The sequence below is a fragment of the Pseudoliparis swirei genome, chromosome 6, assembly GCF_029220125.1.
Source record: "Pseudoliparis swirei isolate HS2019 ecotype Mariana Trench chromosome 6, NWPU_hadal_v1, whole genome shotgun sequence".
In the NCBI taxonomy this organism is placed as follows: Eukaryota; Metazoa; Chordata; class Actinopteri; order Perciformes; family Liparidae; genus Pseudoliparis; species Pseudoliparis swirei.
The window spans coordinates 19089668-19105439 of NC_079393.1; the positions used below are offsets into that span (position 1 = coordinate 19089668).

The 15772-nt window shown below is 47.6% G+C and overlaps 1 protein-coding gene across 2 annotated transcripts in view; it reads left to right on the top strand.

Annotated features, from left to right (window-relative positions):
- The window catches only part of dusp8a (dual specificity phosphatase 8a), a 47178-nt gene that overhangs the window by 3103 nt on the left and 28303 nt on the right, over positions 1-15772 (top strand). For both annotated transcript variants that reach the window (XM_056416755.1, XM_056416757.1), the window contains exons 2-3: positions 2775-3170; positions 11911-12049. In XM_056416755.1, the coding sequence (XP_056272730.1) occupies positions 2934-3170; positions 11911-12049 (376 nt within the window). In that variant the 5' untranslated portion in view covers positions 2775-2933. The remainder of the gene's footprint in view (positions 1-2774; positions 3171-11910; positions 12050-15772) is intronic.

Genomic DNA, 15772 nt, shown 5'->3' on the forward strand with positions numbered 1-15772 from the left:
GAAAGAACTCGTCTGTTCTTTCTCATTACCTCCTCTCCTGGGGGGGGGGGGGGGGGAGATGGTTTTGCATAAGGCGTCAGGGGTTGTGGTTGTTATGCTGAGTAAGCATATGGTGCATGCTCCCTCTTTGTAACATTTATATTTCCCTCCCTTCCCATATTCTGATTCCTGTCACTATCTTCCTGTCCCCTTTACCGTCTCCTCTCTATTCGCCGTCTTGTCCGCGGCCAACAGGGTCCGCTGAGAGCGTGGCCAGAGGAGGATAGCCGTCCCAACGGCGTAGGAGATGCAGAGCACCGCCGCCACACACGTAAACCTGCACACTCCGCCCCTCCCCGTCCCCCGTTTTACTGCACAAGAGCAAGAAAGAGAGTGATAGAGGAGGAAGGAGGGATTCAGGGAGAAATAAGTGAGGCTGGGCTGGTGGTGGGAGAGCAGTCGCCATTAGACATATGCAGCGTCAGACGTTGTGCTCAGCGGCAGGGAAACGGAAAAAAAGAGGGAGAAAGATTACCCCCCCCCCCCTCCCAGCCCACTGGAAGCTGTGTTGTTAGCTGCTCGGCAAAAGGGCTCCGCGCCATAAAAGGTATGATATAACAGGTGATGGGGCAGGTCGTAATGTAGCATGCAGGGGCTGTTTGTAGGGGAGCTAATGTCTCTGCGGAAGAGCTGCTGGGGCGCACATTGTGGGGACAGTGAGGGAATGTCAATATGTGCTGTGTCGCTGTAGGTCAGACAAATGTGCCTTGCTTCAAGTGTTCATGCAGAAATCCACATCCAGCCATCGCGGTGACACAGACGGGCAGATCAGATGAACTGGATTAGATGCATCTGTGTTGCTGTCGTAAAAGAAGATGCACCTTGTGCAGTCTGTATCGTCTTTTCCTATCCAGGATGTGTCCGTTATGCCTTTACTCGACTTTCTGTTACAGCAGCTCGGCTGTGTTTACAGTGCAGGCAGTTGCTGCTGTCGATCTAGAAGTTCTTCCATGTTCCTGCGCTGCTGCTTTTGCATCAGGCAGGTTGCCAAGCGGCGGCGGCAGCAGCAGCGTGTGGACGTCGATGTTCAGGCAGAAGCCTTTGGGAGATATAGGACCTCGCCCGGGTGATGGAAAATGATTATCTCGGTGATCGGTAAATAAATGTTGTCTTTCGGCCGTTACGAATGGCACTGCAACATGATCTACTCCACATCCGCGTCTTTTAAGTTTGGTGCAGTCAGCTGCAAGTTAGTTTCTGAGTGTTAGCGAATTGCCTCTCCCCTCTCGACGTGTCGCTCAGCTTCTCCCTTTATGTCACCCTCTTTTCGCAGCATTTTTTTTCTCCTTCATTTTTTTCACAGCTGTCCCCTCCCGATCCTTGAGCTGGCTGAGTTGCTAGGCTGGAGAGATCCTCACTGAATAACATCCTTTGCGCCCTCCCTCCCCCTCTCTCCGCAGCAGTGGTGTCAGAATAGAGGTGCCTGGACGTTTTACCAAGACACGACCGCTCAGAGGACACCGTTTCTCTACATTTCCTGTCTCTCTCTCTCTCTCTCTCCATCTCGGTTTTCTCGCCCACCTTCACAGAGACGGTTCTCTTCGGTTACCGTTGGCATAACATGACACATTATGACATGTCCCGCCATCTTTTACCCTCTTTTGATTTATGAAGTGAGCATATATATTGCAGATGGTTGTCTTTCACATCATGCCAATGGCTTTGCGATGTTCTACTTTATCTCCCTCCGCTCTCTGTTTCTACGCGGCCGCCTGTCGTACTTTCACTTTTCAACCGAGGTTTTAAACCTCTATTTAGACTTTGGGGTAAATGAGAGGAGGCCCGTTCATTTTTCATGACACCATGAGCCTCGAGATGAATAAAACAACTGCGTTCACATTTTGACCTTCTCACTTGTCGCATGACACCTGGTGAACCAAGGAAAGGGCCTTCAATCCACGTGGGGTGTCTGTGTGTACGTTGAAACAAAAGGCACTTTTTTTGCAACGAGCACGTGTAGCCTTGCACACTTCTTTCCTTCGTTGTGTGTGTGTGTGTGTGTGTGTGTGTGTCTAACATCAAACATAGGAGCGCTGGCTGCAGTGACTGTGAGAAGAGTGACTAGTGATAGACAGGAGGAGGCAGTTCATCAAGTTTATCGACAGCTCTCTGTAACACACACACACACACGCACACGGGCATATTCACACGCACGCATACACAGGATGTCACACAGGCCGCTTGCCTGTGTCCAGACCTGCTCTCTGAATTCCCCCAGCTTAATCTATCTCACGCCCTCAGTTTCCTGTTTCATGAGCTACCGAGAGACCCTCGATCAACAACAACAACCAGCCCTCACACACACTTCTGCCGACACGCACAATCACATGCGTTGTATTGTTGTGCATGTCTATCTTAAGTCTTTCGCTTTGTTTTTGGATGTGTGATTATTCCTACACTGGACTGAGACATCTCAGGGGGTGATCCAGTGGCTTTGAAGCCTTTAAATAGCTTTTATATCCATGTTTAGCATCGTAGCTATTTTTGGTGCTCAAAGTCTGCCGGTAAAAGATAATACGACGTGTACAAATCCAATGTGCACTCGACTGTGGTTTGGAAATTGATACACGCAATGGATTTGCAGCAGTGGCGTTTAAATGATATGAGTTGTCGCCATGAGTGGGCTGAAGCTCAGGACAAGAGGTGGTGCGTGCCCTTGATGTCTAATCATCAACATCTCAAAACTCACAGACTTTTCTGAATTCTTCCTCTCTGTCTTGTCTCCTCTTTTTCAGGCACCATGGATCTCTCTGCACCTGCTTTGGTGGTAGCCTTCCTCCACTGACCTCACCTCCTCCCCATCTCTTCCTCCAGCTCACCCTCTATCATCTACCCCTCGTCATCCACTGCCCTCCCCCCCATTTCTGTAAAACCACTCCCGCCTCTCCTACATCATGGCGGGCGAGAAAGGGCCGACGAAGCGAAGCGCGATGGACATCAAGCGGCTGGCGAGCCTCATCCAGAGAGGAACGGGCCGGTTGCTGGTGATTGACAGCAGAACATTTTCTGAGTACAATGCGTCGCACGTGCAAGGCGCGGTCAACATCTGCTGCTCCAAGCTGGTGAAGAGGCGACTGCAGCAGGACAAGGTGTCCGTCACCGAGCTGCTGCAACCCAACGGCAAGGTGAAGGTGAGCAGAGCTGACCGATGATGCTTTTTGTGTGAGAGGATGGGGCTCCGGGGGTTCGAGAGCCTTTCCTTCAGGTGCCAGGCTGGATTCAAAGTGTCGGTGTCGCCAGCTTCCATCTTGCTGAAAGAGACAAGACACTGGAATCCTACCATTTTAATAATCTGACACATTATACGTGAACATTTGCGTTGTACTTTTAGCTTTTTGGACAAACTAAACAACCGAGATGTAAAGTGTTGATTAGTGGACTTCGTCGTTTCACCATTTTCCAAGCTTTTCTGCAGAGCTAAGCTAACTGGCTGCTGGTCGTAGCCCTACTAAGACCATTTGGACTTGAGGGTGTTCGTAGTCTTATGTCACTCTCCATCCAAATATGTCAATGTTTCCCAATATATTGTCCGTTTAAAAAAAAAAAATGTGTATCTCCAACATGGCTCCATGGATTTAATGCTCAAGTAAAGATTTTGATATTTGTTTTGTTTTTATGCCGTGTTTTCTTTGTATGTTTCCACATCTACAGACCAACAAAACCGTATTCCACTTTAAAAATGCACGGTTACTTGTAGACCTTTGGAAGTTAATACACGTCCTGTGACATACAAAGACAAATATTATGACTCTTCTTGCAAATGAGGGTTGTTGGCTGAAACGGTGCATTTACACTGCGTTGGACACGTCAGCAAAATCTTGAAGAAACTCTGCACAGGAACGCAAAACAGGAATAGAGCAGAGCAATTGTGACAAAATGTCCTGATGAAGAATTTTGTGTTTAAATATAGAGACATGGGCAATAGGTGGCTCTATGTTCAAATTCAGGGTTTTAAAGCAATATTGTTTGTTTGGTGAAAGGAAGTCCAGTAGATGGAAGAAGTCTTTCTTTGAATGGTTTATTTAATAATGGACAGTGCATATTGATAAAAACATTGCAGTAAATGTGCCAGAGTTAGCCAAGAGGCTATTTTTCATCTGTAGTCCCAGTCGGGCGTTGAGGAGAGACTTTCCTTGAATCAGGTCTCAGATTCAAGCTCACCCTGCTGAAGTGTTCTTGAGCAAGACTCTGCATCCCCAACATCTCAACACATTTGCAACAGCCTTTGCCGTGTGCTGCCGTGGTTCTGGATCAGCCTCCGCTGTGCTCGCTCTAGCCTGCTCACCGTCACTGGGGTTATATTTGTCGGGCTGGCGTACCGTACGGTTCGTTGGTTATCAGTGGACCTGAAATCGGATCCTCCCGTTTTCCATGACTTCTTCTCTGAATATGACAGCCTTTTTTCCATGGCCTGTCCTCCCGTGACACGCTAACTCCTGTATTTTTAGTCGCTGTGTGAAATTGAAGGAACTCTGTGGGGGGGGGGGGGCATACTTTACCCAACAGTTTTATACGGTTTACAATTTCATCAACAAAAACTGTGCAGATTTGAGGTATTTAATTTTTAAGCACTGTACACCCAAAGCTGTAAAACCCTGTTGACACGTAACAGGTGATTGAAATGTTTTTCTTGGGTGTGACACACTGGGTTTGAAAGGCATTGACTGGAAACAGGAACCTGACCTGTACAACATCTCAGTCTTTCAGATCTACTTATGAATGTGATTTATGACCTCCCATTTTATGCCCTTTTAAATACCGAATCAGTCTCGGAGTTGTAGCTGAACAAACTGACTCTGTATTTCCATTCGGTGCTCAGCAAGAGAACTGGCAAATAATTACACATTATTGCTTCTAAATATTGCTTTGCACTGCTTGTTGGATTCCTGTTCACACGTGTAGGTGACTGACACTTTCCTTCTGGTCAGATGGTAAAATGAAGGAGAACTGTGGATTATTGTTACTTTCTCAAGTCAAATGAACTGCGGTTTAGCTAATAGCGTTTGCATAATTGCTACATTGGCTGAGAGTCCCCGTGCGCCTGCTGTTTCTCACCGGCTCTCTGTTATACCAATTAGTTTTAATTCAGCTTTATTGCAAAGGCTTCTGGCAGTCAAACCTGCATGCCTTTCTTCTCACCAAAATGTACCACTATTAACTGGACAACGATCATGTGTAACACCTCTTGTATTAGTGCGTTCTGCCAGCCGGAGTTACACAGACCAGGAGACCAGAGATGCTGCAGAGCCTGAAGGCCCCATGGGGGAGATCCTGCTTCTCTCAACGTGTGATCATCCCCACCAACAGATTCAGTTTTGTTCAGATTAATGCTATTATTTTGGGGTTGGTGACGATGCGTGACCCGCTCTGGTAGTCTACGGATTTAGACAGCAAACGGGAACAAAGGCTGGAGCTGGAGAGCTGCGGCGTGTGAGAGGTGTCGGTTGATCTTGAGTGTGTTTCATTCCGGGTCTATTGGGTCCATCTCTGTGTGGGGCCCTGTGCTTGGTAGGTCTCGCACTGTGGCACCCCATAGAGCCATGCTTCCTCCTGATTTCACTCCCTTTCAATGACTTGTCTGTCCGTCTCCCACAACGACACCCTGCAGCTTCCCACCACCGACACATGCCGTCATCATGTATTCCTTCTTCCTCTCCCTATCTTGTGTTGCCCTATGGCTGGTTTGTTATTATCCATTCCCCACCCCCCAGTAAAGAGGATAAGGCTTGCGATTAATGCTGGGCTGGATAAAGCTGGAACTAGCTGTGTGAGAGAGGCGGGCCCGACGGACCCAGACTCTTTTGTTATTGGCTAAGCATGACATCATCCCTTTTGTGCGGCCACTGGCAGGCCGCGGGCTGGGCACGTGCAGACAGGCTGTGCGGCGTTAAAGCAAGCTCCCAGCTAACCCCTCACACACACACACACACACACACAAACACAGTCCTCTCTACCCCCCACATGGCCCTGAACATCGCCAGCAGCCGCCTCAACCAGCCAAGACAGCAAAGGACACCATTGTGGCTCTTTGTTGGGGAAGTGAATGCAGGAAGCGGGAGCGCAGCACCGAGGGTATTCGTGCCTCCGCCTCCTCCCTGGCTGCCTCCCCCCTCGCATCCCATTGAGCACTAATAGCCTGCATCCCCCAAGGCGCTGCACTCACCCTCTCTCATAGAAGCTCCCGAACGCTTCAGTTAACTGAGCTGAATGAACATCCATGACCGGCGCGGTTGCAATCAAAAATGGTGTCCTCTTTTTTCTCTCTCCCTTTCACAGCCATTCATAACCTCTTTATTAATGTGGGTCATGGTCATGGACCTCTGCTGGTAAAGGGATGGCAGAGGAATAGCCGGGAACGGGCTTCCTCATGCCTTTCCTGACAGGCTGGAGGGCGGGCTGGTTTCTTGGCTGAAATCTGGCTAATCCCTGCTGCCGTGATCAGGACAGCCGGCCATCGGGCCCGACAGATGGACCAGAGGTTTCACTCGCGGCAGCCAGTCTGGGGAAGAGCCCTGCATCACGTATGCAGGCATGGAGGCCAGACCTACGAAGAATACAGCAGCCTTTCTCATAGTGACAGAAGTTATGCGTACAAGCTGCCACACGCTAAAATGAGGAGGAACTGACATATTTATTTTTACAAGCGTGTTTTGTCGTTTGTGTGTGAGGGAACTCGAAGAGAGCCGTATACATGTTTTTTGTGATTCAGCATTTTTGAATGCTGATGCTGGATTGTGGTATCATTGTAGTATTTTTGTGTTTCTGCACAGAAAATCTAATTATGATTTCCAGGTAGTGTGCTGTACAGGTTTTACATTTGGGTGTAAGAATGTATTGTACTGGCCCGATACTAGAATCGTGACTTTAAAAAAGAACTACGGGGAGACAATCAATGACTCTGGTGTAGCTTTAAACCAATTAGTTGATAAATCACCAAGGGGATCGACAGACAGTTATTCAACAACCATTTTAAAAACAAATGCTTAATCTATATTAAAATCAAATGTATTAAGAAAAAAACATTCTGTTTGAAAGAATCTTCAGATGTGATGATCTCGCTGAGGGAGGCGTTGTAGCTTAAACAATTATATAGATGATTACTAGCTGCAGCCAGTTGTATCCGGCCACTTCTGGAGTTTATTTTTTGCCATTATAAGTCTCGAACCTGTAATTACACTCTAGCATGTCTGCAAGTGTCGGGATAGCAACACATCAGACATGATAATGAACAGTAGCCCGATTGCTGTTGTTTGGTATAACAGAGAGATCCAGCCGACGGGCCTGTGATCTTGAGTCCCCTGCTGCCTGCACAGGGGGAGCCTGCACAGGATCAACTCATGTGTTTATGCGACAAAGAACTTCCCCATCAGTTCCACTTGTGACGCACCATATGTCGTGGTTATCTTCCTCGGAGGGCTGTCATGTTACGTGACTCAATGATGATTTTGAAGATTACGGTGCGAATATTCCCCGAGACAAAGGTCAGAGCCACTGATCATTTCTTTGGGAAACACCGTACAGTTTTCTCGATAGTGTTGTTCTGGACATTTCCAGTAACTACAAAACAACATTTCAAAATGAAGAAAGGAACGTTTCACGTGTCTTCTATCTCGACTGAACTGAGAACTTCGTCGATGACTCACCACGTGGATTGTTTTCCCGCCTACCCAGAGCGCAAACCCCTTTTTCTATGTTTCATTCACATTTTTTCTTTTGCCATGTTCAGACAAAGAACCCGGTAGTGGTGTTTGCACAGAGCAGGATATGTCATGTGTTTACTCCGATGAGGTCATGGCATGAATCATTGTTTGCTTTCAAGATCCTACCGTTTGACACGAGCAGTTTCAGACATAACTCAATGCACCACAAAGAAGGAGCCACCTTTATGGTAAAGTAGATTGTTGTGTAGGTGACGGGTGTAAATGAAAGCTGGAGGGGATGATTCATTGACGTTTCAATGCATGCAAACCCATTGAGGGTGACACGGTAAAACCGGATCTGCAGCATGCATGTGCGCTTTGAAGACGACAATTTAGTCAGTCGGACGAGGAAATTGAACACGTACATGTAAATGTCTGCAGGCATTGCTTGCATCTGATTGTGTAAGTCTGGTGTGTGTCTAAATGTCTGACATTTAGCGCTTTAAGTGTGTCACCAGATCTCTGAAATGATCCGTGATGATGATCTCACTGCGTGGGCATCGGGGACTTTCAACCCTCTGCCACATGTTCGCATCCCTGTCTGAAACACATCATGTTGATTTGTTCTAAATTGCCAACTATTACGCTAACTATGCTAAACCCATGACTACTTTGTCCTCACATGGATAGATGTACAGGAAAGCTGTGACACACACACACACACATCACACATCACACCTATACAAGCATACATCAAAGTGGCAGCTGCCAGTGCCAGTCAGTGACGTCATCTGGTCCCGGGGGTGTATCTTTACAGCACGGTGGTACATGTCACACTGTGTGTGGAGGAGGCTTAAACTGACTGATCCACTGCGAGGAGAGGACGCTGCCTGTTGCAGCAGGTACTCTTTCGGCACGTAATAAGCGTTGGGAGTTTCCAACCACTTAGCTGATTTGTAGCCGCCTTGACATAATAGCCCTATTCAGAATGTGCATACAAATCAATTATTAAGGAGCGGAGGAACGAGTGATTTGTACCGCGTCGTCTGCTGTTGGTGAGTCACTTTTAGGGCCGGCTCGTGCACACGGTGCCATCTTGTGCCTCCAAACGGCTTCGTATGGCGGCTGAAGTTCAAACTCCAGTCGACGTGTTTCCTACGGGACATCCCAGAGGGGACGCATTGAGAGGAGCCGGACCGCGCTTCAGGAATGTGGGGCCATTTTTAGACTGTTTGAGCTGATGTTGTGTCACAGGCCAGTTCACACACAGACACACACACTGTCCCGCTCAGCGCTGACCTTGTCACTGGGCAGGAGCACTGCTGAGGTCGGGGGAAACCATGTTTCACTTTCTTACACGAGCACTGACCGCATGCCGGGGCTGTGTTCGCACAATTCAACTGGTATATTGTGTTTCCCCGTCGTGTGTGTGTGTGTGTGTGTGTGTGTGTGTGTGCTTCTGTCAAACCTGGTTTTTCTCCCTCACTTTGATATTTTCTAACACAGGATCAGTAAGAAACAGGCAGAGACTTCTGGTGTTTGCCCAACTCCTTCATTCTTTCTCTTTTACACCAACATTTTCTCTTTCTCCAACAAGTTTCCAACAATCAGTAGGACAAGTGAGTACACTTGTCCTACTGATTTTCTTCAACTCTAATTCTTGCTAGCCCTTGAATCTCCTTCTCTTTTTTTTATTGCCGTTTCCCTCTGCAAATGACGGGGGAGAAATACCCACTCCCCCATGACCCATCTTTGTTTGTTTCTACCCGTTTACGATCCTGTAGAGAAAGCTCGCGTGTCAAAGATTCATAGCAATTGTCTTGCCAGTGCCACTTTCTGACCCTCTTTGTGCCCCCCTCCTCCCTCTTATTCCTCTCTTTATATTTGATCGTCCTCCTGCCTCAACTTCCCCTCTGATCACCCTCCTTTCCCCCCATCTTTCAATCCACTCTGTCTCCATGGCCCCTCCCTTTTCCTCCTTTCTGCCAGTGGCATTCCTTGTTTACCTGCAGTGTGCATGCGTCAGAGCGCCGGGCCAGCTCCGTAGTAGCAGGGATGCTGTAGCACTGCAGAGGGATGAGAGTTCCGTACTGCTGCTGCAGTCCGACAGCTCCACGCTCAGCCGGGTCGTTGACCTCTAACACTGCAGCAAACTCTGCGATACTGAGCTGGAGGTGTAGCTTAAGCCCATCATCGAAACAAAATCTACAAATCTGCCCGGATCAAACTTTATTCTACGATCATTTATACACTTCTATTAAATATCGAGGTAGATGTTTTTTTTCCTAACTCACAGGATTCAGTGGAGTGGAGGTGTTGTGTATCCTCTTAGTGAATGAATTTTCTTTGTGCTGTGCATGTATCTAAAGTAAAAGGCCTGAATTCCCCAGGTGTTGAGATCAGGCTCCCAAATTAGATCTGATCCCATTCGGATCATTAGCCAAGATCACCCAGGGTTAGTAAAGAGGTCGGGGTTTTAAAGAAAGAGAGAGAGGCATGAAGATGAAAATGTAAGAAGGGGGGGAAAGTGCTAATGGCAGGTAAAGACAAAAGAACGGTAAACGCTGTATTTTACCGACACATGAAAGGCTGAACAGTTTGAAAGCCCGATATAAAAGGCTAGAAGCTATCACATGTCATCTGTGTCAAGTGTTCTGGGGGTTATTATATAACTTTAATATACAGTCAACAGTAGATAAATTACAGGAAGTGAGGGCATCAACATTGTGACGTGTACTCAAGTCCCCCAACCAGACTCAAACCAGGGACTTTCCCTTTCATGCTGTGCGCTCTTCAGAGAGAACAGATGCACCGTTGAAGTCACCCGTGGTCACCTCTTGAGGCGTCGGAGGATGTGTCATACAATTACAGAGGTAGTTTGAAGCCACTCAGGATCGACACTGCAGATCAGGCTCTTCATGCCTCCATGTGTGTGATGGTGCTGGCAGAGCGAGGCCGGGTCTTACTGGACCGGAGCTACTCGTAGCCAGACGTCAGAGGCCGACCGCGGTCCGTCGAAATCACCTGCATGGCCGACTGCCCAGGCGCTGGGGCCACAGCTGAAACCTAATCATTCAGTCTATGGCTGCGTATACATGAGTTCTCATGAGCAGACACACACAGCGATGAAGGGATGGTGGCCACGCTGAGAGAAAGTGCCAGCGGCTATTCAACGGCACGTTGTAGATGAGGACGGTGCTCAATGTGTTAAATTCCACAATGTGGGAGGTCCTGTCTCCACCGCCTGTCTCTCTTTTAATATTTTACACTTCTTCCCTCTCTTCCTCTTCATTTTCCTCTGGGCATCTTCCTCTGTCTCATCTCCATCTCTCCCCTGCCCCACTACTCCACTAACCCCACCCTCTGCATCCCTCTCTTCCGCTCGCCCTCCTTCCTCCTCCCTCTCTCCTGTCCAGCGGCGGCTCAATGATGCAGTGATTCATAGCTGCAGTAGGCGCTGCCTGGTGGTCACGTGACCAAAGCCTGCCTGACAACATGGAGCACAACACAGCCTGGCGGGTGTGTGCGCAGGCACATGCTCACACTATCTCACACACACACACAGGCATACTCCATCACGCTGGCGCGTGATTATTCTCTCATCTTCCTCACCATCTGATGCGAACAGCATCACACTTATACACGGATAGATCCACAGCCTTCTGAACCTATCGGCCTTGTTGATGTTGTCGTTATTACCTCCCGTGATGACACACAGCCCTCTCAGCAGCATCTGCACAGTAAATATTACCGTCGCAGTGCAAACTCAGCCCTGATGCATTTTTCATAAAGCGGTGCTTTGTCTTTATAACTTACTCTGGCACCACCTGTAGTTCCTCCTGCTCACTGTCGCAGTCGCTGGCATTCAGTTTGTTTGCTCTGTCGCTGCTTCCTGGTGAAACTCTCTCCGGGTCAGACAGCGGATGGCTTCAACTCTGCAGCAGCTCATTTGCATATTTCTTTTTTGCCACAACATTTGGTATAAAGACTTTGCTCAGCTAAGAGTGACTATACACTTCATCTTCCTTTTTAAGGATCAGCTGATATCAGAAAATATATTATTTGTATTGTGTGCGTGTGTGTGTGTGTGTGTGTGTATTCGATTCTTCTAATTCCAGTCCTGTTGATTAACTCTTTCTTCCTGGTTGGCAATGGATGCTTGATGTATTTTTCACAGTGGCGCTGAACAATAACTCTCTCCTCTCTTCCTTGTTGTTTCTCTGTTGTGCAGGTGGAGATGGGCAGGAAGCAGGAAGTGGTGGTTTATGACCAGAGTTCCAAAGAGGCGGGGCATCTGTCCAAAGACGGCTTCGTGCAAATTCTCATGGGGAAGTTGGAGGGCATCTTCCACAAAGTCTCCCTGCTCACTGGTACGTGAGGGTGTGAGGAGGAGGAGTGCGATGAAGGCAGTGTTTGTTTTTCTTTGTGTTCTAGAAAACAACAAAATAGATGAGTTCCTATTTCCTCTATCCAGAATGGCCATGTCTCTTTTAATTCCCCCTTTGGGGCACGTGCACCTCAACTCACCCCGCTAGCCTGATGTGAGTGTAGTTCCACAGTTTGGCCAGCAGGTGTCACTGATGGGCCAGACAAGCATTCGTCTCCTCACATTATACCAGCGATTCCTCATTCCTAGCTGGCAGCAGTTAAACACAGGTTCACAGGTATGTGTGAAGATAGGAACGAGAGGAGGAAGTATAAAAGCCCGGGTACAAAGCCTCTCTGATGACTCTTTGATGTGTAAGCTCCCCCCGGAGTCGCTCTCTTCCCCTGCATCACTGAAATAAAGCTGAAGCTTAATTTCAATCCTCTGGACTTATTTACCACAGTTATTATCCTGTCATAGTGTCCACTAAGCACACTAAGACTTATAATTGAGCCCCAGCAAGACTGTTAATAGCATAGTTGAGTTAATAACATCTTGAGAGCGCTGGCTGCAGCTTTTTAAGGCACACGGCGACCAGCAGAGGCTTACGAGTCCGTCTCAAATGTGTCGGCGCAGAAAGGGGAGCGTAATCGGCCTCACTCAGGATTGGAAGTGAGACGGCAGGAGCAAATCTCTGCTCTCTTCCCTGCATCCCTACATCCCCATTCTTCTCCTCTTCTCTGTTCCCTCCCTTCGCTGGGAGATTAGCGCTTTGTCATGAGTCGTTCATAGATGTCGAGGATTGCTTCAAAGCACCCGGCGTCCACATTGTCACAGAGATGTACGGAGCACAAGGCCAGGCACACCCACAGCCATGTTCAATATCACACACACACACACACACACGTAGATTGTCTCCAAAGGCCAGGACGTTCCTCCTCAGCTGTTTCGATTGATTATTATCATAACCATCTTAATGAAAGACCCCTCGTCAGCAATTCTCTCAACTTCCTCTTCATCGGTCTCGTCAGCTGACACTCGCTACGTTTCATTAGGAAGAAGGAGAAAAAAAGAATCACACTTTCGGTCGCCGCTTTTCTGCTGTTTCCACGACAACAGTGGCAGAGAATATCCCCCAGAAGGACTCAGCCAATGGCGTCGGCTGTTGTTTGGGTGGTTGTATTATTGGGGTCATTGGAGCTAGCAGCCTGCGTCCAAGTATACTTGATGTTGATGTGTTCCTACGTGTATGTGGGTGGGCAGAAGGGGGGGGGGGTACACAAATGCACGCTTGCATGTAAGCATTTGTGCATGACAACATGCAGATGGGTGCTGCAGGATTTGCTTATGCGTCTTAAAGTTATCACGAGAGATGTCATGTGTTCATTACATCATTGTAATCAACAAGACATGCTTATTAGAGAATATACGGGGGAACTATGTGGTCTAAAGAGGTGTCTGTAGTTATTTTCCACTTGGGGTACAAAGTCTGAGTGTGAACATTTACTCTTCAAATATCAGCCACCTCAAGCAGTCCAGCATTTTAATTCATGGCAAGTAATTGCTGAAGTTAATTACGAGTCATTTATCAAACATGAATATCAAACAATCCCTGCTTGCAGCTGCTTAAATCTGAGAATGTGCAACTGGTCAGATAAAACAAGTCATCTGAATGTGTCCCCAATGGGCTCTGTAGCTTTTTTACAGGCATGTTTCACTATTTTTACAGCCTCAAATCTGATGGATACACAATAAATGTTATTAGTTGAGGCTGTTCTTTCCCCTCATTCTTGGCTTTGATTGTTTTTACTCCCCCTCTCACGTTCTTCAAGAATCAAGGTAAAAACATTCTCTCGCTCTTTCCCTCATTCCCTGCGCTCCCTCCATTACCTCCCTCTTTTCCACCTCTCCCCCTGCCCCTCGACTGAACCTCAGATTTATGATGCTGATAATTCCTGCGATGACTTCATATCTGACGGACTTATTTTCAGCCTCACGTACGCAGACCACACATTCACACGTACGGCACACACCGGAGCGCCGCTGCAAATCAACGGGGGGATGATAGGAATGCGAGTCAGATGGAGAGATGAAAAGAAAATAATCCATACATGGGATTGACGGGATGAATAAAAGATTAATCACTCAGCTCCCTATCTAGGGGGGGGGGGGGGGATGATTTCATGCCTTTGCTGTTACATATGAGAAAATGAGATTAGGGTACCATTTTGCAGGTCACACATCTCTCAGATTGATGTGCTCAATTCTAACGACTTGATCTGTCCATAAACAAGGGACTTCATTGCAAAGATTGGGGATTGGCACATATTCTGTGTGTGTGTGTGTGTGTGTGTGTGTACTGGGAATGCATTGAGCTAAAAACAATCGGTAACTCCTCACAGGTTTCTCTCCATTCACTCCTATCTAATCAGTAACACGGGCAGCACACCACGTCCTACATGTGGATGATGTCATGGAGCGAAGTCTCAATGTGTCTTTTGTGAATGAGACGAGTCCCCTGGGCGGCCCGTGACTCTCGCCCTGTGTTTAGTTCAAAATATATATTCAGGCAGGATGTTGTGGTGGCAGTTGTGAAAATGATTGCGTGTGCGCCACTGAATACATGTGTTTGTGTGCTTGTGTGTACGCGTGTGTGTATGCTTGTGCGTTATTACTTGGTTGGCTGTGTGAAAGTGTTTGTGAGAAACGTGTCTCTCTGAGGACAGCAGTATTTTTACCACAGTGATGATCTCACCCAGTTGGAGCTCAGGCTGATGCGTCTTGCCTTTTTCAGAGTTCTGACTTTGTGTGTATTTTTGTAGAGGAGGAGAACATCGCTCGGTTGGAGCCAGCTGCCTCCCCAGCGGGTCTAAAGTTTGCATGTTTCCCACCGATCTGCAGCACACAGCCAAAGCAAAGACAACACCGCCTGCTAGCGTGCAGCTAGCCCAGACATGGGCAAACTACGGCCCGCGGGCCACATCCGGCCCGTTAGGCTTTTTAATCCGGCCCGCCGAACTTGTCCAAATCGCAACTTTGTTTACTTCCAGTGTGCGTTGGCGCGGAAAGTTCTTGTCACACAAAAACCCTTCACCATGATTTGTCCATCCGTTTGTCTGTCAACATTTTGCGAAAAAAACAACCAATGAACACTCAGTAAATCACAAGGGACCCGCCCACCACACAGGTGAGGCTCATTTAGAAACAGCCACAGTGATTTTGGCGAGCAGCGCGGCGCCTGGAGGAGCTGCAGAGCCACGAGGAGGAACACGCAGCCAGAAGAGATCCACTTGGACCGGGTAAGAGTCTTTACTACACGTTACGTGTCACGGTGTCCGTAACTTGTGCGCGGTGCTGACTAGTCTTGTATTTTACAGAGAGGATTCACCAGCGCCTACAGCTCAGCCTGCAGCTCCACCTGCCCGGCCAGCAGAGAGGTCTCGTGACACGATGACATGATGTTATTATAGTGAAGCCATATTGTAAATAGTCTGTCAATAGTTGTGTTCTGTTTTCTATTTCACAACATGTATATAATGTAGATTTTTTTTTTTTATGTACAATACATATTTTTTTTTTTTAATGTAATGGTCATTTTTTATTTGCACACACCCCATGAAACTTTATCTGCAATATGAAGTCATTTCTCAGTCCCATCTTTATCATTTTTGTTTATGTGTGACAGACCACATCATTTTTACTAAAAAAACGTTAATACAAAATTTGG